Source organism: Acartia tonsa, chromosome 7, assembly GCF_053477335.1.
Source record: "Acartia tonsa isolate MP-2025a chromosome 7, ASM5347733v1, whole genome shotgun sequence".
Classification (NCBI taxonomy): domain Eukaryota; kingdom Metazoa; phylum Arthropoda; class Copepoda; order Calanoida; family Acartiidae; genus Acartia; species Acartia tonsa.
This window is the reverse complement of record NC_137266.1, coordinates 35,862,439-35,887,998: the sequence shown is the minus strand read 5'-3', so window position 1 is coordinate 35,887,998 and position 25,560 is coordinate 35,862,439. Positions and strand designations below refer to the sequence as shown.

The following is a 25,560-nucleotide window of genomic DNA, read 5'->3' as shown; positions in this document are numbered from 1 at the left end:
TTTTGTTTAGAATTATGTACTGTATAGATTTTAAGTTTTAAGTAAGGGAGTGAGGGAGGGGAAATTGGGCTGTTTATTACTCTAGTCCCCAAAGTCTTATAATAACGTTTTAATTTTAGTTGGTTAAATACCCTGGGGACTTTTATGGAATTTTGATTGGTTGGTTTACAAAGTTGAGTATCCAAACGTTTGAACCTCTAATTGTAATCTACATAAGGGGTAATTTGGATATAATCATAGGGGATGTACATCAATTTATCGGCCTTTGTATTATCCCTTTAGATCCCTGGTAAACCAAAAAACAGGGGTTGCTGTAAAGAAAAAGAGCGAATGAACCAAAAAGGTATTATTTCAATTAATATTTTAAAATGGCTGACCTAAAACCAGTGAATTGATACATTATATTATAATATTTTTTGTTGTATACAAATATTTTAATTAACTTTTTCAATGAAGGTTTTTAATTAAACTAGCTTTTCATTCTTAATAACAAAGCTACTAAATGATTATGATCCTGCCTTCCGTCTTTCAACTATTGTTAGCATTCATATAAAATGAAGAACTCAATCCGTTCATTAGTTATCAAATTCTTATGCTACAGACAAAAGAAACTTATATAATAAAAAGATACTGTTTTTTTTTGTTTTTAAATGTTGCTTGTCTTGAAAAAGATTTATGCTTAGTTAAAAACCCTCCCATAAATTGAAGTAAAATAGGGGTGGGGGAGGGGCGGCGGAATGTTATGCTCGCTCGATGTTTGAAGGGATATCTCTAAATCCGGAATTATTTTATAATAAGACACAGAAGTAGCCTATTTCAGAGAAAATCATATTTTTATTTTTTCATAAGGCTATATTACATTTGATAAAACTGTACTTGTTCCAATTTGATTGAAATTTAGTTGATGAAAGAAAAACTATGAATGGAGTTTGTTTCAAAATATTATATTTAATTTTGAGTGGTACAGCTACTCTTAAACTTTAGATTTGTCCATTTAAATTGTCCTTGCAGTTAAATTAACAAAATTACCCTTTCTTTAAATTGTAAATGACTAGTAGTTTTGAACAAACCAATTAGAATAAATAAAAGCCTGATTTGCTATAGAACCAGTAACCTTTTGAGGGTATATTCAAATTATTCGTCAATTGTCCTATCCCTTAAGATCCCTGTATATAAATAATGCCGTCCGATTACTTCTTCAACAAAACACAAAAATTACACCTTTTGTAGATTACAATTAGTGGTTAAACACTCAATAAATGAACCAACCTTTCAAATGAATTTTTTTAAAGCCCCAAAGTTTTTAAACCAACAAATAATAAAATATTATCATATAACTTTGGGTACTAATGTAATAAACAGCCAAATGTCCTCTCCCTCTCTGAGGAAACCGCTCTAAAACACAAAGCAAGTTCTAAACAAATTATAGAGTAGCTTTGCAAAACTGAAAATTTGCAGATTAAGATTCCTAATGTGTATAAAACTGGAGGAACGCGAGAAAACTTTAGAAAAAGCTGCCATTTTGAAAACAGGCAAAATATTAATTTAGCAAATATTATTATAAAACTTAGGTCATCTGATTAATGTCGATGAGAACAATGTCATAAGAAAAGATTTAAAATTGTATCTACTGCCAATAGGTGAAAGAGTGATAATGCTTTGGCCGATAACAGGAGCAAATCAATAACATATAAATGATAGAATTCCAGATAAATGACTTTCAATCAAAAGCTTTTTGTCATCTGATGCCTTGGTTGTTAGGATGTAATTGGACTTATGATTATATTCGTACCCAAAATTCCCTGGCTTAAAAACTTTGAGAACCTTTATCAAATATTTATTGGTTGGTTCATACTATCAGTGTCCAAACTATCCACAAATAATCATTTTAAAAACACCAACAAACTTATTAGACTGTTTTTATTTGTTGTTTTGAAAACTAACCTTTCTAGAGAATTGCAAAGCAAGATGACGGAAACTAAAAGTTGCATTTTTAAGACCGTAGCAACTCTAAAACTCTAAAACTCAACCAATTGTTTTTGAAAAAAAAAATCATAAAAACAAGCAATGTTTTCACTATTGAACCTCTTGTCCTGTTGTCTTGATGTAGGGTTCGAGTCTGTTTCGACTACAGAATGTCTTACAAGAGACGCTACAAAAAATATGCTGCAATGTCTGGTGCATGACATAAATATTAAGGTTAGGCAACTTGAATCAAAATGCCTAAACAAAGATTCTGGATTTTAAATGTTAAGTATCTCTTATGTGTTAAATCAACAAATCCTGTTTTATCATAAAGTAAGCTGTTTTTTGTCTGTAGCTTAAGATTTCAATAATTACTGAACCCATTGAGTTCTCCATATTAGAGAAGCTTGATTTAGGGTATTTTATCTTAGGTTTTATGTCTTGGGGTAGTTTTTGACTTTTTAAAGTCTTCCCTAAACTTTTTGATAAAGGAGCCCCTAGAAGCTAGGTGCGAAGAAAGAAAGTGAGAATTTTAGAAAGATAAGGTTTTAAAACTTAATTTAAACTAATTTTTTTTCTTCTAATTTCTAAAGATACACTTAAAAACGAGTTAATTTATGTGAAAAAGGGTGGTAGCAATAATTAATGTTAATCAGTAAAACTTTAGGAATTGAAAAAATACCATGTATGTATTTTGTATTGAACAGATAAACTAATGTGATAAAAAGGAACCACACTTTTAACAAAATTAAGATAACTAACAGACGTTCAATAGAATATGCCTAAATAAAAGTTTATATGTTGCTAGGGGCGCTGCCACATGTAGCTTCATAAATGAAATAGGCACTGCTAGTGTCATCATATTGTTATGATATGCATTCACATGATACAGAATATGGCACACCAAACAACCCTCAAAAGTGTGACAATTTGTTCTTTTGTCAATTATGAAAAAAAAGACAATCTTACCATATAAAGTAGAACTGAAGATCTCAATAACTGTTGAACCTATAATGTTCTCCTATTCAAGGAAACTCCACATCGTTCCCAAGATGATTTTAGGCTATTTGTTTGCCTATTCGAAAACAGATCCCCTAGATTCAAAGGGGCGCAGCCACTAGTATATATAAATTGCATACAAAGTGAGTTTAAGTCTTGACTTGCCAAGATATTTATCATTTTAAGTTTAAAACTCTTTCTGATATCTTTATCAAAACCCATTATCTCGGCCCCTTATTGAACTTAAAGTTTATTTAATGTTTTCTTTAGATTAAAATATTATTTTTTTTAAATTCAATCTTTATTCTTGATCATATTTGATGCGTAATTTATTCTACAAAATACATATTTCTGGCTTTGCCAATTATTAGCACTGTCAAAAGTGCAAATAATACACTTTTATCAGTTATGACAATGTTAGTTCCATGCCCCCATAATGAGATATTAGTTGGGGTCTTAAATTAATTTTTATTAGACTAAGCTTCTATTTATAAGTTGCAAATTCTCTTTATAATTACAAAAGTCCGTTTGTCCTGCATGGGCTTCTACTCTATAATTAACGTTATCCATCGTCCATTAATTATTATTTTGTGTATAATATTATTTTTCAGCTTCTAACAACTCCTGATGTTTGAAATCTTATTTAAAGGTTCCCATTTCAAAATTAAATCAACTCTGGATTTTACTTTGTTCGTCTATACAAAAAAAATATAAGTTACTTTCAAAAAGCTAATAAATATTGAAATAGTCAATCATTCCAGAATAAATAAAAGCTTTTTCATTTTTTGCAACTCTAAAAAAATTCCTAGATTTAGATCAAAATATTATTCGCATAGTTTTTTGTCGCATAAATTAACTGCAGTTGAAGCATATGCCTGACTATTGTATATTCTGTATATATCCAGGGATAAGACAATGGACATTAAATTAGTCTACATCCCCAATTATATTAAACAAAATTACTACTTCTGAAGATTAAAGTTATTCGTTATCAAGTTTTGGGACCAGTCAATCAAAATTCAATATTAGTACCAAAAGTTTTCAAGCCAACGAATAAGTTAACATGGTTATAAATATTGGGTATCAGTGTAATTTTGAGTCCAATGTCCCATCCCTCCCTGCCTGGTATATAGAGCGCAAAATATTGGAATTTGCGAATATTATGCTAATACAATCAACAGTAAAATCAGGATGAAACCTGGAGGGAGGGAGAGGACAATGGGTATTTAAATCAACCTCGGTCTCATCCAGGGATCTCAAGGAATAAGACAATGGTCGATAAATGATTAACATCCCCAATGATGATAGATAAACCTACCTCATGTGAAGATTTTAATTAGTGGTTGGAACTTTTGGACACTCATCTTAATGAACCAAACAATCAAAATTCGATAAAAGCCCCCAAAGTTGTTGAACCAACGAATCAGAAAACGTTATTATAAAACTTTGGGGACTAGTGTAATGAACAGCCCAATATCCCCTCCCCCCCTTCCTGATGAAACCTTGAGGAAGGAAGAAGACAATTGTAATTATAAATCATTCGTGGTTCCCTTGGGTGTGGTCACATGATTGCAAGATCTATTTTACACTGGGAGTTAGGGGACATTGGTTGGTACTTAAAGTTTTGTAACAACGTTTTCTGTTGCCTCAAAAACTTGAATTGTGATTTGTTTGTTCTAAAAAAATAGCTTTCAATCTTCTCAACCTAACTTTTATAGAAATCATCATGTAAAGTTTGAAATGTATAGGACAATTGTAACATATCGAAATTAACGAAAAGAGCTAACCGTTACAGACGGACGGACCTAATTTATTAAAGCTTTGCTTATAGAAATTTAAAATCATGTTATTTGTTAGCTAAAAAGTGTATCTCTCTAATAGTCAGATAAAAATGTTTGTAGAAAAATATTGCTGGATGCTAGTGGCGAAAACTAATGAGAATAATATTAAGCTGTTTTCCCCCAAAATGTCTTTTTGAGACTAAGAACTCTCTTACCCCCCTAGACCACCCCCCTCCCCACCCAATATACTTAAAATAAATTCACAATAAGCAGGGGGAGGGTGGTTAGTTTTTCGTTTGTTGAATTGGGCACTTGATAACCCCTCTTATTCAGTGCACTTCATGTGCAGGAACTTCACTGTTATAGCTCAATGCAGGGTTTATGCACAGAAAGACCCACCCCCCTTATTTTCAATTCCTTTTTAAAAATAAGGGAGGCTGTTATCAGTGATTAACAAGCACTTTGTGTGAAAGCACTTGAAGTACAACGAGGACATATAAACTTTGCCGTGTGTTTGTCAGGGAGGGAGGGGACATAGGACTGTTTATTACATTAGTACCCAAAGTTTTATGTTATCATTTTCATATTCACTGGCTGAAAAACCTTGGGGACTTGAATTTTGAATGGTAATTTTGTGCAACATGATTGGTGGTGTACATCATTTTATCGGGCATTGTCTTATCCTTTTAGATCCCTGTGTGTTTGTTTAACAAACAACTTTTTCAAAATTCTACACACAAAATTTGTAAGTTCCTCCCCGGGATCTTATAAGGGATAATACAACGGACGGTAAATTGATGTTCATCCGTAATGATGATAAACAAAATTACACCTTAACTTTATAAATATAGGTCAAACAGTTTAGACATTCAATAGGGATTTAATTAAAAAATAATTAACAAAGGAAAAGGATTACTTAATTCTATAGCATTACCGTACTTATCTGTTATCATTTCTGTTAAAAGTTTGTTATTGCTGCGCTACTTATTCATGAACATTGCTAGCCTTGTTTCTTAATTATATGAAAAATATTTTATTACTTTCTTTCAAAACTTAAATGCTTTGTACTGTGAATATAATGCAAACAAGAAAGATATAGTTAGCGCAGTAACAATAAGATAGAAAAACAAAAGAAAAAACGAGGATCGATGTACTTTGTAAATTAAAAGGTTTGAAAATGGAAAATCAGGGAGAGGAGAAGAGACATTTGGACTTGAAATTACACTGTTTTTTAAAATCTACTCACATTACACTGAGGGATTGCCGGTCGTACGGATAGACCATATTTAAAGAACAGACATGCTACAAATATAATCTAAATATAAACAGGTGTATATCTTTATAATTTCAAATAACTATACCTTTTACAATTAATTAAAAATACCATAGAAGAAAATGATTTATTGAAATGTTTTGTTTTTTTAAATAAAAAATGAACTTTGCTTCAGATGTTTTAATTTAATAAAACAAGGATGACATCATATTAAAGTAGAAAAGAACAAACAGACAAAGTAAATTATCCTTTAAATATGTAATGATAAAACAAGGATGATAACATCCATAAAAGCGAAGCACTGAAACGATAGGACAAACGGACATTAACACTTGTAAAGTGTAAGAACTAAATAATCAGAATATAAATGAATAAGAGTCGAAGCAAATTTGTAAGTAAATTTGTTTAAAAACTGAATAATGTTTATGGACATACTTACATTTTTAGGACTTGATTATAGAGTTGCTTCGCTTATAGTATTGTACTTTGTTGTCCCAGGAATCAGTATACCAAAAATCAGATCAATCGGATAATTAGATCACATAAAATTTGTTGTTGAAAAGAAAAAAAAATCAACATGTTTAAAATAGACGTAACCTAAATCGTACCTAATTACTACAGGAATCACCATGCAGAGTTTGAAATCGATAGGACAATTCTAACATGCCTAAAATAACGAAAAAAGCTATCCGTTACGTACGGACGGACGGACGGACCGAGCCTAATTATAGAAAAGCTTCGCTTTAAAAAAGAGAGGAATAAAAAATAAGAAAAACATGAAGATTAAAGAATGAGATATATTAGGAATGTTTTTATTGCATGACCGACTGACTGACAGACAGACAAAGTTTGTTATAAACTGAATGAAAAGAGAACGAGATCATTTAGGTTGGAGGTAAAACAAAAATTTATTTAAAAGAGGATTTTCACATTTATACCAACCCCTTTCTAAGCACGCCCTTATTCTTATTGCGTCTTTTTTTCCACGAAAACACAAATGAGTATCAAAATTTCACCTAAAACCTTTAGCCCGTCTAGCTCGTCTAAAAAAACAACAAATGGTTAAAAATATTTTATTGTTTTCCTTTTTTGTTCTTGTGTACAAATATTATTGCATTCTGGCGGGACACTGGTTATACATTAAGGTGGACAGGTATATAGTCCCCAAAGTTTTATAATAACGTTTTCTTATTCGTTAGTTTGACAACTTTGGGGACTTTAATTTGATTTTGATTGGTTGGTTCATTGAGTACAGTACATCCTCCAAGGATCTATAAGGGAAAAGAGGATGAAATGATAAAATAATCTATATCCCCAATGATGGTAAACAATATTACCCTTTCTGTTAAAACTTCCCTTCCATTCAAGGAATCCTTTAAAAACTCAAGGAGAATGACTAGTTGGACATTAAATTATACTGGTACCCAAAGTATTAAAATACCATTTGTTTGCTTAAAAACTTAGGGTCCTTTTTTAACAAAGCTTTATTTGTTTGATTAAACTCACTTTTTTCACTTTTTAACCAATAATTCAAACTTACAAAAGGGATAATTTTGTTTATTACTATTAGTTTTATACAGCAATTTATCGTGCATTGTCTTGTCCATTAAGATCCCTGCGTTTGAAACCGTAATATATTGCCTTGGGGCGAACGACAAACATTTTCATTGAATTTCAATAATATTGTCACACTTTAGATCAATGCTACCATGAAACAGCTAAAAAACTTATATCCTCTTATATAAAGAAGTCATTGTATTTAACCTTTAAGATCTTTCAAACCACTGAAATGATTAAGTTCTTCATTTTAGAAATTTTTTTAGTTTTATGATTTACTTAGAATATACTTACTAACAAAAAGATAGACAGACAAACAAACAGACATTATTTTATAGGAAGAGACGGAAAAAGCAAGGTGCTGTTAAGTTGATAATGAATGATAAATAATATACAATTCCAACTAAATCACCCCTTTTGTAAATAGAAAGTTTCAACGAATGAGAGAATGTTTTAATAAAACTTTGGGAACACGTGCATATCATAGCTGAATGTCTCAAAGAGGGACAAGGGGCTGTTTATTACACAAGTTCCCAAAGTTTTACAATTGTATTGAGTTTATTCGTTGACTTAACAGCTTTTGGGACTAAGGAATTTTGATTGGTTGGTTCACTAGATTGAGTTTCCATATGTTTCAACATTTAATTGTAATCTACAGAATTATACAGGGGTATTTTTTTGCATCAATAAATCTACGATTTTACATCCATAAGTTAATGTCCCCTTATACCCTGAAAAAATCTAGACGGACACATTTTACCAGTAGATTGGCTATAAAAAAAAAAGAATGTTGACTTTATGGAAACACTAATTTTATAAATTCAGAAAAGTAGATTTTTTACTTATAAAAGAAGTAAATAAGATTAAACGATTTTTTTTTATATTTCTATCATATAATTTAAAATAGCTTAGTGCTTGTATTTATATATGTGTGTGTGTGTGTGCGTTTTCTAGATAAGATCTCATAAACTGTTAGACAAAGGGGGACATTTTATTCGTATATTCCGTAAAATTGGGTGTAACCTTTTAGAAAAATGCTCTTATTAGGAGCACTTTGACTCAATAAGAGCATTTGACTAAGATATTACATCGAACTTTACAGAAACCATGAACTACTTAGTCCAAAATCTGCAAGATGGCTACATGCAAACGTACACAAAAATATGGATGTACATTCTAGAATAAATGATTTTTTTTCACACATTTTTTTTATATAATTTGTGGTATAAACTTATATTTACTAAAATTATCGAACAAGATTATTGTTACTTTTATTTATTTTTTCGAAATTGGCAGCAATTTGCAGAGAGGAAGAGGACATTGGGATATAGATACAAATAACTATTTTCTAAATTTGTAAAGGATAGTTCAAAACTTGTAGCGTCCAAACCTTTTAGCCAATAATCATAATCTACAGAAGTAATAATTATGTGTATCATAAGATGGTGTGTGCATATCATTTTATTGTTCATTGCCTTATCACTTAAGATCCCTAAAACGTTTTTTTAATAGTATCTACTTATTGACATAGCGTTGTTTTAATTAAACAATACCGGATGTTGAAAATAAATAGATTATAGTTATAAGGATTAAATAAGTTATAAAGAATCAGGGTTGTTTCCCTCAAGGTACATAGTGAGCAGAGAACCCCCCCCCCCTTCCCTTTTTAAATATAAATTGAAATTAAGACAAGAGGGCAGTTCTCTTGTTAATTTTTTACCTCAGGCAAGGTTAGGTTTTAATGGGTATGAGTAAATATGCCGGGTTAATGTACCGCAGGTATAGGCTCCGTAGGGGTAAGACATAAAGTAAAAAATACTAACCGCTTCTTTTTACCTAATTATTTTTAAAAATAAAAGGGGCTTCTGTGCTTGCCAGTCAATTTGAGGGAAACCTCCAGAATTAGTTTTAATTATCTTTCTATTCTTAAAATTATGATATTATATTTGTATTTTCATTTTTTATTAACAAGGATGAAAGCATTACAATAAAGAAAATTTACCCCTTTTGTAAAATTAGATTATTCATAAAAAAGTAGTTCATAGAATTTTCTTTTAAGGCGTTTCTTTCTAATAGCAGACGGGAAAATATGTCATAAGAACCAAAACCCACAGTTTTATAAAATTTTTGCTTTTACACTTAATTAAAAATAATGAAATAAATTAAATTTATTTTAATATGAAGCGTATAACGTAACATGACGAGCTTATGAATACTCTGTTTTTTCTTATTATTAGATTTGCTCCGTCCAAAGCCTTAGTGGGGTTAGGATTTAATAATTGATTTTAATTTCAGGGATCTTAACCCTTACAGATCGGAGAAAATTGATTGGTGAATGCTTAGATATCAATGAACATCTGAGAAAAGTGGTGTTATGACCGTTTGACCGCTCCCTGACAGATTTTACGACCGATTTTTTGTCCGGCTTTTACCATAGACATATATCATGAATATCGTGGCTTCTATTACAGATATAAATTTTTTTTTGGTAAATCCTTGAGCAATAATGAACTTCCATGAATAGAAAGGTCGTGACCGTTCGACCATTCCTTGACCGATTTTCTATTTCCTACCTGTAGTTTTGCCGTTTTTAAGCTGCAAGTTGCTGAATTTTAAAACAGCTCTAGACCAGCCAATTTTTAGTTGTAGTCTTTAATTGTTATTATAAACAGATAAAAATATTAATTGGTTCCGTTATTTCCCGTTTTTCGGCGATGGTCAGAAAAAGTAATTTTTTTGTTATGAAAAAAAAACTTCGTCCTAAAATTTTGTTATCCTAGCTTTAAAACAGCTTAGGAGCTATGACTAGAAAAATTAATTTTCTCCGAAATTAGCGACCCCCCCCCCCCCCCAGATCTATTAAGGTGGGAATTGGGGCCCGATCTGTAAGGGTTAAGGGAACATTTATACTAATCTAATTCATCTCTTTTGCAGATTAAAACTATTGGTAGAAAAGTTTAGACACAAGTAATTTTGTACAACCCCATCAAGAGTCAAGACTTAACATAAAACAACGCAAAATGTTGAGCCAACGAATAACAGAAATAATATGGAAACTTTCTCACTCAACATCTCATACGTTTTTACGCGAAAGAATATTCCTATTTATTTTAAAGTTACTTTTTTCTTCTAAATGTTTAATATCAATCATATTTTTTTTTAAATGTTAAAGCGGCTGAAAAAAAAATATTATCTTTTTTCTCTCTTCATTTCTCTCTATCTCTCCTTATCCCTTTTTCTCTCTCTCTTTAATTCTCTTTTCTTAATAATTAATCTATTATTTTAGAGTGTTCAAAATTCTGATTTTTAGAAATACAATACCTATAATTATATTTACCAAATGAATATATTCAAATAATTAGATCCTATCCCGAAACGTGCACAGACATTTTTGGGAAGACAATGGCCTTAGTCTGTCAAATGAAACAGCATTGTAGCAACTTTTTTTTTATTGATTTTTGTCGACTATAGGTTACTAAAACAGTGGTCAAGACTGACATATAATATAATCATAGCCAGGGAGGAGTGTTCAAACGTTAAAACCACTAATTGTAATTTATGATATTGGTGTATCATCATTGAGAATGTACATCAATTTATCGGCCATTTAGATTTATTACCTTATAAAAGGAAGTACTAGCAGAAATGTTTTTGTTTATATCTTGTCACATTTGATAATATAAAATTGCTTGATAAGCTGATTAAATGCTTATATATCAAATAATAAGTACGGATTGTTCCTATACTGCGCTCCTATTTCAAAATAATAAAAAGGAAACCTTATAAATGATCAGTCAGTTAAATATTCTGTCTAATAAATGTAACTCCTTTAAAAATCTTTTGTTAAAGGTCGGACAAAAGATTTTATTCAAAGGTGGATATTTGAATAGACTAGAGCAGGGGCGTGCAGTAGATGTGAGAGGAGGGGAGGATTGTTAACACCCTACCCGAAGAATGTAGGTGGGGGATCATTCCCTTTAAACTCTTTGGAAATATAATAGATTTTACCCCTTAGGGTAAAATTTTTGTGGGGATAAACGAACTAGGATGTCCCACTACTACGTCTCCCCCTAAAGGCGCAGACCCTCTTGGTAAATTGCTGTGCACGACACTGGAGATACAGAGAAAAAAAAGAGAGAATGAGAAAAAGGGAAGTTTTTTTATAATAATGTAAAACAAAAGCTATTCAATCTTTTTAGTTAAAAGGAAAGTATCTAGCTTAAATAAATATTAAAATAGTTTTATAACAATAAATCAATGAAAATTCCCAATCAAGATTAAAAGTAAATCAAAATTACTGCTAGAAATGTTTTGAAACTGTTTGTTTGTACAAGCTTATTAAGTGTTTATAATATTTAGCGAAAGTTATGAGCATACAAATGGTAGAAAGTAGATGTCTATAGTCTCTAAAATGGGGATAGATATCACTACTTTTGGCCTACCTATTCTATTAACGTCGGGGAATACCCTCAAGCCCATAACTTTTCTAGGGGGTTTCCTTCCCCCTTCCATTTCTCTTTCCCTCTACTATGACGTCAATAGAATAAGTAGGCCAAAAGCTGTGACATAGATCCCCATTTTCCTAGGGCACTAAATACAGCTACGAAAATAAAAGTTATTTTTTATAATTAGTATAATTTACAGTACAATGTCCACTCTCTCTCTCTCTGGTTAAGACAAGAATATCATCTATGTTTTTATTGAAAATACTACGTTTTTACCTCACTCTGACGGACTACTCCTTACCCAACTCAACCCAACCTAACCTTCACAACCATAATAATAAAGCAATTGGTTAAAAAAAAATCACCTTTCCTCTTAAAAAAAAACGATCCTTTTGTTATTGGAACAAGGACAACTTTGTAAGTGGTAAAGCAATAACAAGTACTATAAAAAAAAATAAAAATATAGATTTGCTGGTTTTGTCAATAAAAACTTGGGCTTGAATATCATAAGGCCATGGATTGGATAACAAAATATAGACTTGCTTTTTATTAAAGAATAATGAAATGACAATTATGAAAATTTATTGTGTGGCTTTAATAAATAGTAGTGTTAGCTGACATTATCGACATAACCATTTCTGATAATATTATTTCATTAATAGCAATTCATATATTTAGATTAGTAAAATTGGTAAATAAAACAGGAAGTTTAGTTATCTTGCTATCTTAGAATGACGGATAGTCTGACAGTCTATTGTGTAGAAAAGCTTTGTTTTTTTTACATTGAAGTTTAACACCTTTTAGCAATTAAATATATGTTCTATTTAAGTAGCAAAGCTACAATATAATTAGGGAATATATGTTGTATATACGTTTCTGTCCATTATATTGTCTTGAAGTCATAAAAACTTTACATGCATTTTGAATAAAAAATTATTTTTTTATTCAAAATAACTTTAGCCTAATATTGCTTCGCTACTTTCAGGCATGATTACCCTTGGTATAATTGCATTATTGTTTTTATTTTACTTGTAAAATTTATGAATCCTCACTCTTGACAAGAGAGTCAAAGCATTGAGATGTTGTTCACTTGGATTTTGGCAGCTTGTCTGCCGTTGGCGTTGACAGGTAAGTTTTCTTTTAATGCTAGAACTACGGCAATTTCACACAAAGACCCTTGTTGAGCAATGTTACTCCTCCCCCCACACACTTTTATATATGAAATAATTGGAAGGAAGGGTAGTTTTTCGTTTGTTGATATATTATTTTAGTACAGTGTAGCTTATAATATATTTGATAATGGTTAGCCCAGCAGTGTTAATGCACTTCAGACATAGATCCTTTAGGGGTTTTAGATATAGAGAACAAAACTAACATCCCTCTTTATTTTTAATCGCTTTAAAAAAGAGAAAGGGTTATCAGTGCTCAACAGACACTTTGTGTCAAAGCTCAAAAACTAATTTGTAATTTCTGTAATTTGTAAAGTCTCGAAGTCTAAGATTTTGATATTTTGATAACAATATTTAAGAAAAACGACTGATTTGGTTTGTTAAGGATACACTGACAATTTAGCATCCAGATATTTTATTTTTAGTATAATGCATTTGCTAGCCAATAAGCATATGATCTATAACTAATTTGGGATAACAATTTTTTTTGAGGATTTGTTTTCTCTGAGTTTATATTGAATATTTTTTTGAAGATTTCCATAACCGTTGATCAACTTATAGATGTTGTCATCCTTGGTGTTTAATTGTTAATTATGCTAATTACATAAGACATCTTATTATTTATTTTAGCAACTTCTGATAATGATTGTTGCCCTTATAAGGTTCATTTGGGCAGCACTTATGAATTAGAGTAAGTTTTGATTTCATTTAATTTTAATTTTATGCAGGATGATTCAGAATGAAATGAGTTTTCCGATTTTCTGATACAACCAATAGGAAAATGGAAAAAATAAGTATAGGTTCTTGTTCTCTATAAAAATACATTAAACTTAGAAAAGGTGTTTTTTAATATCTCTTAAAATATCGGCGCATTTTAGAGCATAAATATTTCAAAAGATGCGTATGGTGCTTTTTTTGGGTAGAATTTTGTGCCTTAAGGTTTACTCACTTGAAAACAACATCTTAACACGGCCAATAAAATTTATACCTATTAAACTAAAAATTTTATTTAAGATTCCCTCATTGAAATAAATATTCAGTTTTTCTTTTTGTATACTTAACCCTTAACGGTCGAGGGGGGGGCGTTGAACGCCCCCCCCCCCCATCCGGTTTTTTCTATCTCATTTTCTGTGTGTGAAAGATAAAGAGCCTAAACTGCTTGACTTTTTAAGTGTGGGTATGAGACATAACTGAGAGTTGAAATTTTTTAAATATCTCCATCCTGGCGGGCACAGGATGCCAGCAAACCTGGCAGGGTCATCCAGGTAAAGAGCAAAAATATTTTTTTTGACTTAAACAAAGCATTTTATATTACCAAAATACTAAAATATCCTCTAGTAGTACATCCTCATATTAAATACAGGTGTTCAAGTCAATTTTAGGTTCCTGGTATGATCCTGTAGGTCCTGATCCTCCAGGTCTCCAGAAATCTTTAAAAGGCCCCTGTGGCCGCAATTTTTGACTTAGAGACTTCAAATTTCAAATTTAAGCTTATCTAACATGTCTACATAATGTACTAAAATTTCATAAAGATCCGCCGCCGTTTTCTTGCTGACCGCCGACTGCGGCGGCTGGCAGCTGCCAAGTACAGCTGCGGCCGCTAAAATTTTATTTTGATATTTCAAATATAATATTTACATAAAGATAAACATTTTCTGCAAAAAAAATTTTATTCTAGCTTCAAAATTAAAAAAATTACAGCCGTTTGAAATTTATAAGTAACAAAGAACCTAAAAACAAAGGTTGTTAAATAAAAGGGTGAAGGAAGCGAAAATTGACCTTGACTTACTTAAGGTCGGAAATTCATCATAACACAGGGGATTTGCACAAAAAAATTTAGCCCTCTAGCTCTAATAGGAACTGAGATAATAGGGGGGGGGCGTTGAACGCCCCCCCTCCCCCCGATTGATTAAGGTGCGGCAAGGGGCCCGACTGTAAAGGGTTAATAAACATAACCTTAAAAACACCTTTTATAATTTGATGTACTTTTTTGCAGAGAACAAGGACATATAATCGTTTTTTCTGTATTCCTTCTGGTTGTGTAAGAAAAACTGAAAACGCAGTTTTTTTCTGAATCACCGCGTACATTTCAATTTAATATTCTTAAATTGTAAATGCTTAACTCTTGAAAAGAAATGTGTGCATTATTTATGTTGTATGAATTTATTGTATTATTTAGAATTGATAAGAAATTCATATAAAAGACCTATGTTTATATTTTGATATAATGACACAAAAGGTTTTTTTTCAGTAAGACTTATAAGATTTGGGGCCATTAGTGAATACGTGAATATTTTGACAGGAATAGCTCACAGTAACCATGTTTTCTATATCCATTGTTTTAACTTATACTTCTGAAATGGATTTTGTAAACTTTGTAGGAAACAATTAGATCCAATGGATCCCATGTACAGTCCCAACTGTATGAATGATGGATGTGTTTACATTAAGCAAGGAACTGATATGAGGTACTTTTTTTAGAACATGCATCTATAATATTCAGGAGGTGACATTTGACTGTAAATTATACTTTGCTACCAAAAGTTTATAAACATTAAACAAGTCCTCTTATTTGTTGGCTCATTTTTTGTACACTTAATATAGATTTTCTTTGGGTTATAACTATACAAACCTGCAATGTTTAAACTCTTTTATAGTTAATTTTATCTTCAAAATGAACAATTTATTGGGATGCATATCAATTTATCACCAATTGTCTTCTCTATTAGATTTCTGATTCTGTCCCAATACTATGAAATTTGTATAATCCATATTAGGAACATGATGGCCATTAGTTAAATTTTTTAATTGGTGATTGACACTAAAGTAATAATGATTCTTTAAGATACTGTTTTGCATCTGGAGGTTCTGAAGTAGAATGTATAATTGTCACAGATGGTAAGTTACTTATCTACTATGAAAGTCTTTCATGTAGTTTTTATTACATTTGGAATCTTATATCCTCTTTGTTAAAGTGAACATTTTTTTAGCAAATTGTCATTAAACTATATACCATTTAGTGCTTTATGATTAGGCATGCCTCTAAATGTGTTAACTGCCTTAACTTAATTCTATTTAAAACTCGCAATCGTGGCTCAACATGTAGCGCATACGCTTGTCATGATAGGTTGAATCTTGGGACATCACTGCTTCATAACTAAAGACGTTACAAACGGTTCCTTCTGCTGCTATGTCAGTTACGCAAAATAAATAGTAAGAGTTGGGAGAATGCCTTTGCCCATAAACAGGCACAACTCATGCACAGTTATGACTTCTGAGACAAATATCGTGCAATCAAAGGGTTGGTTGTCTGATGGATGTTACTTGACCTAATCTCCTTGGATATTAGAGTATTGCATCCAATTACACACAGATGATACTCTGGATTCTCTAGATGAACACTTAAATTGAAGGAGAATTCCTCCATGAATCCAAAACAATTATCTGAAACTTAAGTTTGAATTTATCTTCTTAATTTTATAGACAACATAGTAAGCAATTGAATTATTTTATAATTTATTATTTTTGTATTATCTTTTTAGCTCCTTTGAGTTCTTATATCCCAGGGACTTATACTTAAATATGAAACTATTTTTCCAAATGTTACTGCTCTTATTAGTCCTATTACTTTTAGCCAGTCAAGCCACTTGTTACTTTGTTGTCTATTTTATTCTTACTTACATTTATTACTGCTTCTTCAACTTCTATCTTATTATGGCTAAAATCAAACTTTATTAACTTTGATAGCTTTGGTTAGCATCCAATGTGGAATGGTTCAGATGTACTTGGCTGCTGTTTGATATAGGCTTCTTAATTTATTACTTAGTTTTCTCTTTAAATAGGATTTTAAATATAAATTACTTTGATTAATGCATATATTACAGCTCCCAACAACCCACCTGTGACCTATGCTACTACTATGGCACCTGCAACCAATATGGCTACAAATTCAACAATGACCTATGCCCCTACTATGGCACCTGCAACCAATATGGCTACAAATTCAACAATGACCTATGCTCCCACTACAACTGTTCAAGGTAATATATAAGATATATTCTACAATAAAATTAGAAATAAATAAATTAATTATACTTTGGATATTACTACATGTTTGTAAAGTAATAGAATTTAAAGGTTAACATTCATTTGGATTGTCTTACATGTTGATAATTAATGATGTAAAATACATACCAAAAATGTAAAAAAATGTGCTGTAATGGTGACATGAACTAGAAAAAGACTGATGTTTCGAGGAACAGGTAATTTTCACCATTTACTCTCCTTATCCTTATTTAAATTTCAGAATAAAAAAGGAAAGAGTAATCTGTCAGGAAATTTTATGATTCATCTGATTTAGGAATAATGTATAACAGGTTTATATCAGTGGAAAAAAGTTTTATTCTGACTGGTAGTGGAAAACTAATCTTTTAGGTAGTAACATAACCTTTAAATAACAAGAATAAAATAATATCAATGCTTGGAAGCTGTAAGTCAGCCACCTGTAGGCCACACAGAATTATCCTTCAATAATTCAAAAAAATACACTTCATCAAATACCAATCTGAAAAATCTCAATTAAATCTCTCTCATATGTCTTATATTTTAGCTTCAACATGAGTTCTCTCTGAATCCTGAATTTCCTAGAGTGATTCTGGTGAAATGATGACTGCCTGTGATATTAATAATTTACTGCATTATTAAAATTAATAAATATAAAAACTGCAATTCTATTATATGTTTTTTTTTAATTTTGTACTATTACACCACAATTTGATGCAATAGCAATAGCTTAAATGACCAAAAATACGCTTGGTAAATTGTAATTATATATTTTATCCAATCATACTTAGCTGGATTATAAAGGAAATTTAAGGCAGGATCAAAATGATAATTACTTCAGCTTAGTTTGGCACAAAAAAGAATATCACTATATAATTTTAAATTATGTGTAAGAATTGCCAAAACCGAAGAAACTTTGGACATTTATAACCTTGCTTATTAACAGTAACAACTTTCCTATTCTAATCTTAAATGTAAAGTAAAAGTTGGTAACTTTTTGTTGTTCTATTTATCTGTATTACGAATAATATACCTTCATATGCTGGTCAAGTTCTGCACTTCAGAAAGTAATCATTCTGTTTTTATTATTACCATTATCATCTATTGTTCTGGAAATTTGGATATCCTTTTCAGTTTCATTCCAGGATCCCCATCATTAATCAAGAATTTTATTACTCATAACTGAAAAAAAATACTAAAAACTCCAATTTCTGCAGAACATATGTAAGTCGATTCAATTTGGGTATTAGTATATTTAGTGCCTGCTTGCCATCGAGGAGGTATTAGGTTCAAGTCTGTTCTATGCCTGGTCATACTGTAGACTTTAAAATTAGTAACATCAATTGCTATGTCTGGCAAATGATAAGTAAAATTAAGGGTAATGCCTTGGCTGCTAAACAGTTAGAGCTTGTGATCAAAGGGTTGGTTGCCTATTGCATGATACTTAACATAATATCCTACAGTGAACATTATAGGATTATATCCCATTTCAAGTGATGCTTTGGCTTCACTAGATGATTACATGAAATTGAAAAAGAATTTCTAATCAAAAAGGAGGTAAGTCTCTTAAATCAAACATGATAAAAGATAAGATTATTAGTTGTGATTTAATAGTAATTAATAGACCATCTATACTTTTGGAGGAATCTCCCCACTGATCTCATATCACTGTTTTTACAATCAATTATGGGACTGTAACATTTCCCTTAAAATTTTCTACCTTTGAAAAAAAAATCATATTTATTTCAATTTGACATTCTAAATATACCTTCATATCATTCATATTAGTCCTTTCCCCATTAAAAAATAAAAAGACAAAAGATGGCTGAAAATAAGCAACATATTTTGTATTTTGATTTATCAATTGTTTTTACTCCAAACATATAAATTCACAATTAAGGTATAAATGGACATTAACAGTAAACCAAAATGTAAAAATTTGTCAGTTGGTAAATCAATACATAATTTACTAGATGTATAGAATAGAAGATATAACCTCAGAACTAGGGTAAAGCAAAAAAAACATCTTTTGAATAGTTTACTACATTTATGCAATAAGTATTACAATAGAATAATAGAAATACATTCATTCACTAATTTCTATTCATAGGATGAGGATGATAAATTGGACTATTGCAGCTTCTGTATTGTTTGCTGTTGCAGGTATTCTTGGTGATAAAAGTTTTTTCAGCTATCATATAATTATTTAATAGTTTTTTTTTGCATCCTATTATAAACAGCTTTCTGGGGATATAAAAATATACAATTATAAGAAAAATGGATATAATACAATGCTTTACATAATTTTACAGTATTGCTTTAAAACATTTCTAATCCACCGAATATTACTTGGTTTTGAAGCAAAAAAATTTTACCGTATAATTCTTATCCTTAAATAAAAGTAACAGGATTTGTGTCTCCTGTACCAAAGGATCTTGCTAACTGCTGAAGCAAACATATACTAGGAAGGCTTATAACTACTTTAAAATAATAGGTACAACTTCTCCCCCACCCCCAAAAAAAACCACCCAAAAAAATGGAAATACAATGTTTAGGAGGAAGTCTGTGGAATTGTTGCTATCAGAAGATGCTTGGAACTACTGTGTATGACTATGAGTAAGTTCATTAATTTGCTATTTAATTAATTGATTATGTTCTTTATCTTAGGGAAGATTAGTGTAGGTCCTACAGTGGTTTTATGCTATTTTATTTTAGATTTAGGTCCTTAGATGGTTGTATGATGTTTTTAAACTTCTTTCTTTGAATGTTTCACTAGTTAAAAATACAAATAATAAAAATTGCATGTACAGAAAAACTTGAGTATTATCTTAGGACAGATCTTGAGTATGATTCTCCTTATTACAATCCAAACTGTATAGATAGATGTGTTTACATTCTAAGGGGAACTGATAAGAGGTAATTGACTAATAAATGTTTGATTCTTACTAAAAGAACGATGATCAAACAAAACATGTTCACTCTGTGAAGAAAATGGGCTATTAAAGTAATAAAAAAATATATAAATATTTTATTTTCTCACGTTTACTAAATTGACCCTTTTTAAACTTTTCAATTTGATAATGAGACACAACCTCATTATTTACAACTTATGAAAAACTTCAATAGAAGAATAATGCTCATCCCCTTATGGAATTAATTTTAACTTTATTATTAATATCTAGGTTTTGTTTTGCCAATGGAGGTGTGGACTATCAGTGTGTTATGGGTAAGAAAACCATGGCATTAACATAATTAATAGAATGCCTACTTGCTGATAAGGAGGTGTCAGGTATAATTCTCACACTGCATCATATTAGAGATTTCAAAAATGGTACCTGATGCTGCTATTTCTGGCAATTTACACTAAAAGTAATATTAGGGGAAATGCTTTGACCTGTAAATAGTTGGAACTAAATACTGTGTACAGTAAAGACTTCCAGACAAAGATCTTGCACTCATAGAGTTGGTTTTCTGTTAGATGTTAGTTAAACAAATATCCTATAGTGGGTATAACCGTATTGAACTCGATTACAAGGAGATGATATCCTTTACAGAAATTCAAGTAAAAACTAAAATAGTTTAAAAATAATTATTTTTTAATTTAAAAATTGTTCTAGCTTAGATCCTAATAAGACAGATGAGCCAGCAACTATCAAATCAGGTATTTAACAAGTGTAACCTTCAACTAAATATAAGTGTTACTTTATTATGTCACTAGCGGCTAGGTCCCCTAGAGGACTTTAGGGGCCCGTGAGGAGGGAGAGTTGAATTCCATACCCCAATTTTTATTCTATGTTTTTAAAAAGAGCACTCAACCTCATTTAAATTTAGTTTTAGAAAAAATAGGGGGGGGGGATATTTCTTTCTAGGGGCGATTTCTATTAATAGTAAAAGTTATCTAAAGTCTCTAATAATATTTTATCTTAGATTTAGACCCATCAGCCAAATCAAAAAGATAAGAAGAAAATTTATAATTTTGATTTAACAATTCAACTCTATAAAAAGTTATTTCTTTTTCATAAAATATTTTTGTTAAAGTTTTAACTTTAGTGGAAATATAATTGTTTATTTTTGCAAGTGTTTTTTTTTAAATCCATAAATCAACTTTGCAATAAAAAAAAATAGTGTTGTCATAATAATATTACATGCTAAAATAACAATTGTTCATTAACGAATCGTAATTGGCAGCTGCATTCAAAAGCATTTTTACAACAAGTTAATAATATAATTCCATATGCTTTGACTTTTTTTTCTTATCTAAACATTGAATAAGCAATAACAAATATTTAAAAAAAAAAGTCAGCAAGCCAAATTAATGCAATAGTTATAAGTATAATCTACAGCAAAGACGTCGAATTGTAGAGTGGTTGGACTGGTTGCTTTCATTTAGTTTTGTAAATACTTTTTTATATAAATAGCGGCTTCTCTTCAAGCATCTAGAAGCTCTGAATTCGAAGGAGTGAGAAAAGTAGAAAAATAGCCTGAAACCAAACTTAGATATAAAAATAAATAGCTTAAAATCATAGACGTCCAAGGTGGGGGGGGGGTAAAGTGGGGATTATACCCCCCCCCCCCCCAAACGAATTTGGGGATGCCGTAGGCACCCCCAAATTTTTTTTTCTTTTTACCCCTCCCTCCCCCCCCCCAAAAAAAAAAGCTTGGACGCCCCTGCTTAAAATCACACAGGGACCTATGAGAAGCTTCCATAAAAATGAAAACTTATTAGATCAGTAGTCGAAATCTTAAGCTACAGACAAAAAAATCTTACTACTTTATAAAAAATAAATCTAAAGAAGCAAAATAGACTTTATAGGTTAGGTAAGAATATAGGCAATCACACAATTAAGTTAACTTAGGTTTATACCCCTGCAGGAGGTAAGGCCTTGGAAGCAAAAATAATATATATATATATATATATATGTGTACATACAGGGTATAGGAAATTTTTCATAATCCTTAAAAACTACAATTTTATTAGATTCTTGTTCAATTATATTTCCTAGGGAAAAAATGAACATTCATGATTTCTTATACTTGACAATTTACAGGGTGAATATTATATTTGTATATTGTTATAAGGAAAGAGAAAGAGAAAGAAACTTTTTTCTGAAAGAAAAACAATAAAGGGGGATGGGGCGAAGCATCAACTTAAAAAGGCTATCTCCCAAAAAAATTCACAAAAAATATATATTGGGGGACCTTTTGTTAAAAATTGACGGTTTATGTGTTGTAAAAGTTGTTGCAACCAAAATAAATTTAGTTTTTTCAAGATCCAACCTTAAACTATTGTTGGTTGGACTTCCCATGACGGCGTGGGCGAAGCCACTAGTAACTAATAATATCGTTAATTTCTCTGTTATACTGTTCTTAATAATTTAGTATATAATTTTTAATATTGAATCTATGACAGCTTCCACAACAGACACCCTGTACCTAAAAATGTTTGTTAATAAATCATAATGCTTGATAAATGACCCTGAATAAAGAGACACAAGTGATATTAAGGGATAAGTTAATAGACGATTAATTGATATACATATCTTATGATGATAAAAAATACCACTTCTGTAGATTATTTTTTTGTTATTGAAAGGTTTGGAAACTTTAAACCATCCAAAGTTTTTGAGTCAACAAATTAGAAAGCATGGTTGTAAAAATTTGGGTACCAGTGTAATTTACAGTCAAATGTCCCCTTCCCCTGCAGAATTAACAGAAAGTGTGTAAAATAATTAGTATTTATCTACAAGCGTAGCTACTATAAAACTAGGTTAAATACGTATGTACGTCACTACGTTAAATTTCATATCTTCCTTGTTTATTGATGGATTTCAAAAACAAATATTTATCTGATTTAAAGTAGCTATAATTTTTAAAAATTAACCACATGTGATTCTTGTGATTCAAACAAATCTATACTCTTACATTATGTTTTTCAGACTTAAAGATAAACGAACGGACGTAAGGAAACGATCGACATATAGAAAAGCTGCGCTTTAACAACTGTATTGCATCAGAACTAGTGTCTAATGGAATTATTTTTATGAATGTTTTGGCCCAAAGAATTAACGTCAACTTTTGTTAGACAAATTGTATAAATTACACAGTCTAGGCCGGAAAATTAATCTTTATTTATGCCCTTTATGTAGCACTAATAATTTATGGATACAATATCACAAACAATTACTACTACAAACTACAATAAGAAGCATTTTGATAAGAGGGAGTGGGGAGTTTAAGAAGCTAACAAGATACTTTACTAAACTCATACAGACATACATCCGGTTGCTTTTATGTGGGAACCACAATATGCCATTATAATTAAATGCTGAAAATAGATCATTTTGTTTCAATAATTAAATATATTTTTTTTTCAAAACTCTTTCCATTGATTTATATACCAATAACACTGTGTCTTAATGTGACTTTAGCATGACATATCAGTTTTTTTAGCAAAGATAATATACTATTGTTTGCATCTGTTGGTCTGTATTAATAATTAGTTTATGGTGCTTTCCCTCAAAGTCTATAAAGAGCACAGAAACACCCCTTTCTTATTCCTTTACAGTCGGGCCCCTTGCCGCCCCTATTATCTCAGTTTCTATTAGAGCTAGAGGGCTAAATTTTTTTGTGCAAGTCCCCTGTTTGATAATAAATTTCCGACCTTTCATAAGTCTAAGTCAATTTTCGCTTCCTTCACCCTTTTATTTAACAACCTTTGTTTTTAGGTCTTTTTTTACTTTAAAATTTCAAACGGCTGTAATTTTCTTATTTTTGAAGCTAGAAGAACAATTTTTTTCCAGAAAATGTTTATCTTTATGTAAATTTTATACTAGAAATATCAAAATATAAATTTCAGCGGCTGCAGCTGTACTTGGCAGCTGTCAGCCGCCGCAGTCGGCGGTCGGCGGGAAAACGGCGGCGAATCTTTATGAAATTTTAATACGTCATGTAGACATGTAAGAAAAGCTTAAGTTTAAAATTTGAAGTCTCTAAGTCAAAAATTGCGGCCACAGGAGCCTTTTAAAGATTTCTGGAGACCTGGAGGATCAGGACCTGAAGGATCATACCTGGAACCTGAAAGTGACTCGAACACCTGTATTTCATATAAGGTTGTACTATTAGAGGATATTTTAGTATTGTGGTATGATAAAATGCTTTATTTTAGTCGAAAAAAAAAGTATGCTCTTTACCTGGATGACCCTGCCAGGTTTGCTGGCATCCTGTGCCCGCCAGGATGGAGATATTCAAAAAATTCCAACTCTCAGTTATGTGTCATACCCATACTTAAAAAGTCACGCAGTTTGGGCTCTTTATCTTTCACAAACAGAAAATAAAATAGAAAAAACCAGAGGGGGGGGCGTTCAACGCCCCCTCCCCCCGACCGTTAAGGGTTAATTAATTGAAAATAAGGGGGGGGGGGGTATGTATGCCTATACCTACGAAGATACCCTGTTCTAAATGTATCTTAACCTAACCTAGCCTAAGATAAAACATAACACAGAAAAAACAAGGTTAAAAATCCCCTATAATATAAGTTTTCTTATTTTCAAACTTCGCCTTTAATGATGTGATCAAGTAACATATAATGGCTTATTTAATGCACTTTAACTTTAAAGTAGCATTTGATAAAGCATTATACAAATAATATAAGATTTTGCAATTATTTTAAACTAATAAAATGAATCTTATTCATTCTTGTATGATCTTTCTAAATGTTTGTACCATTTTTAAATGTTTATGGCAACCATAAGTCTTTTCATAAATGTGGTCATGGAATAACGTAGGAAACAGTGGCGGAACAACCCAGCCATATTATATGTTTAAAAGATGTAAAGATTTTTTTTACAGAGGACAGTTTTTTTTTCGTTTCTTTCGCATAATGAGTCAGCTATAGTCGCATTCCTTATGATTAAGCTTTTATAGGGTAAATTATATCGTGTAAAAAATCTGTCACCTATGATATGTTGAATTTTTAGGATAAAGCTAGCTGTATATAACTAAAAATAAAGATATTTGTCTGTTAGGAATTCCTTCGGTACAGACAGACAGACAAACGCACACAGACAGACACACGATACAGACAGACACACGACACAGACTGACACACGATACAGACAGACACACGCACACAGACAGACACACGCACACAGACAGACACACGATACAGACAGACACACGCACACAGACAGACACACGATACAGACAGACACACGCAGACAGACAGAGATCCGTTTTCTTTATTATATACTAGCTGCGCCCCTAGCATCTAGGGGCTCTGTATTTCAAGAGCGAAATGGCAAAAAATGGCC

General features: G+C 31.1%; 1 protein-coding gene and 1 long non-coding RNA gene across 2 annotated transcripts; both read left to right on the top strand.

The window, feature by feature from the left end:
- The first annotated feature begins 13,070 nt into the window (after window positions 1-13,070).
- LOC145324294 (uncharacterized) lies at window positions 13,071-17,923 on the top strand. The gene is made up of 6 exons (XM_080166911.1): window positions 13,071-13,148; window positions 13,820-13,880; window positions 15,571-15,657; window positions 16,035-16,087; window positions 17,074-17,451; window positions 17,799-17,923. The coding sequence occupies exons 1-5, from the start codon at window positions 13,100-13,102 to the stop codon at window positions 17,238-17,240; spliced, it is 417 nt and encodes a 138-aa protein (XP_080023037.1). The 5' UTR covers window positions 13,071-13,099; the 3' UTR covers window positions 17,241-17,451; window positions 17,799-17,923.
- Window positions 17,924-19,320: 1,397 nt separating this feature from the next.
- On the top strand, window positions 19,321-21,300 carry LOC145324293 (uncharacterized). Its single transcript, XR_013881230.1, has 6 exons — window positions 19,321-19,414; window positions 19,807-19,867; window positions 20,084-20,167; window positions 20,434-20,477; window positions 20,869-20,912; window positions 21,179-21,300. It is a non-coding gene; the product is annotated as an uncharacterized LOC145324293 (long non-coding RNA).
- Window positions 21,301-25,560: the final 4,260 nt, after the last annotated feature.

Bases quoted from the DNA above. Each gene is read 5' to 3' on its own strand.
- LOC145324294 (XM_080166911.1), top strand. From the start codon at position 13,100: ATGTTGTTCACTTGGATTTTGGCAGCTTGTCTGCCGTTGGCGTTGACA. The intron at 15,658-16,034 runs GTACTTTTTTTA...TGATTCTTTAAG, and splicing joins AAGCAAGGAACTGATATGAG to ATACTGTTTTGCATCTGGAG. The intron at 16,088-17,073 runs GTAAGTTACTTA...CATATATTACAG, and splicing joins ATGTATAATTGTCACAGATG to CTCCCAACAACCCACCTGTG.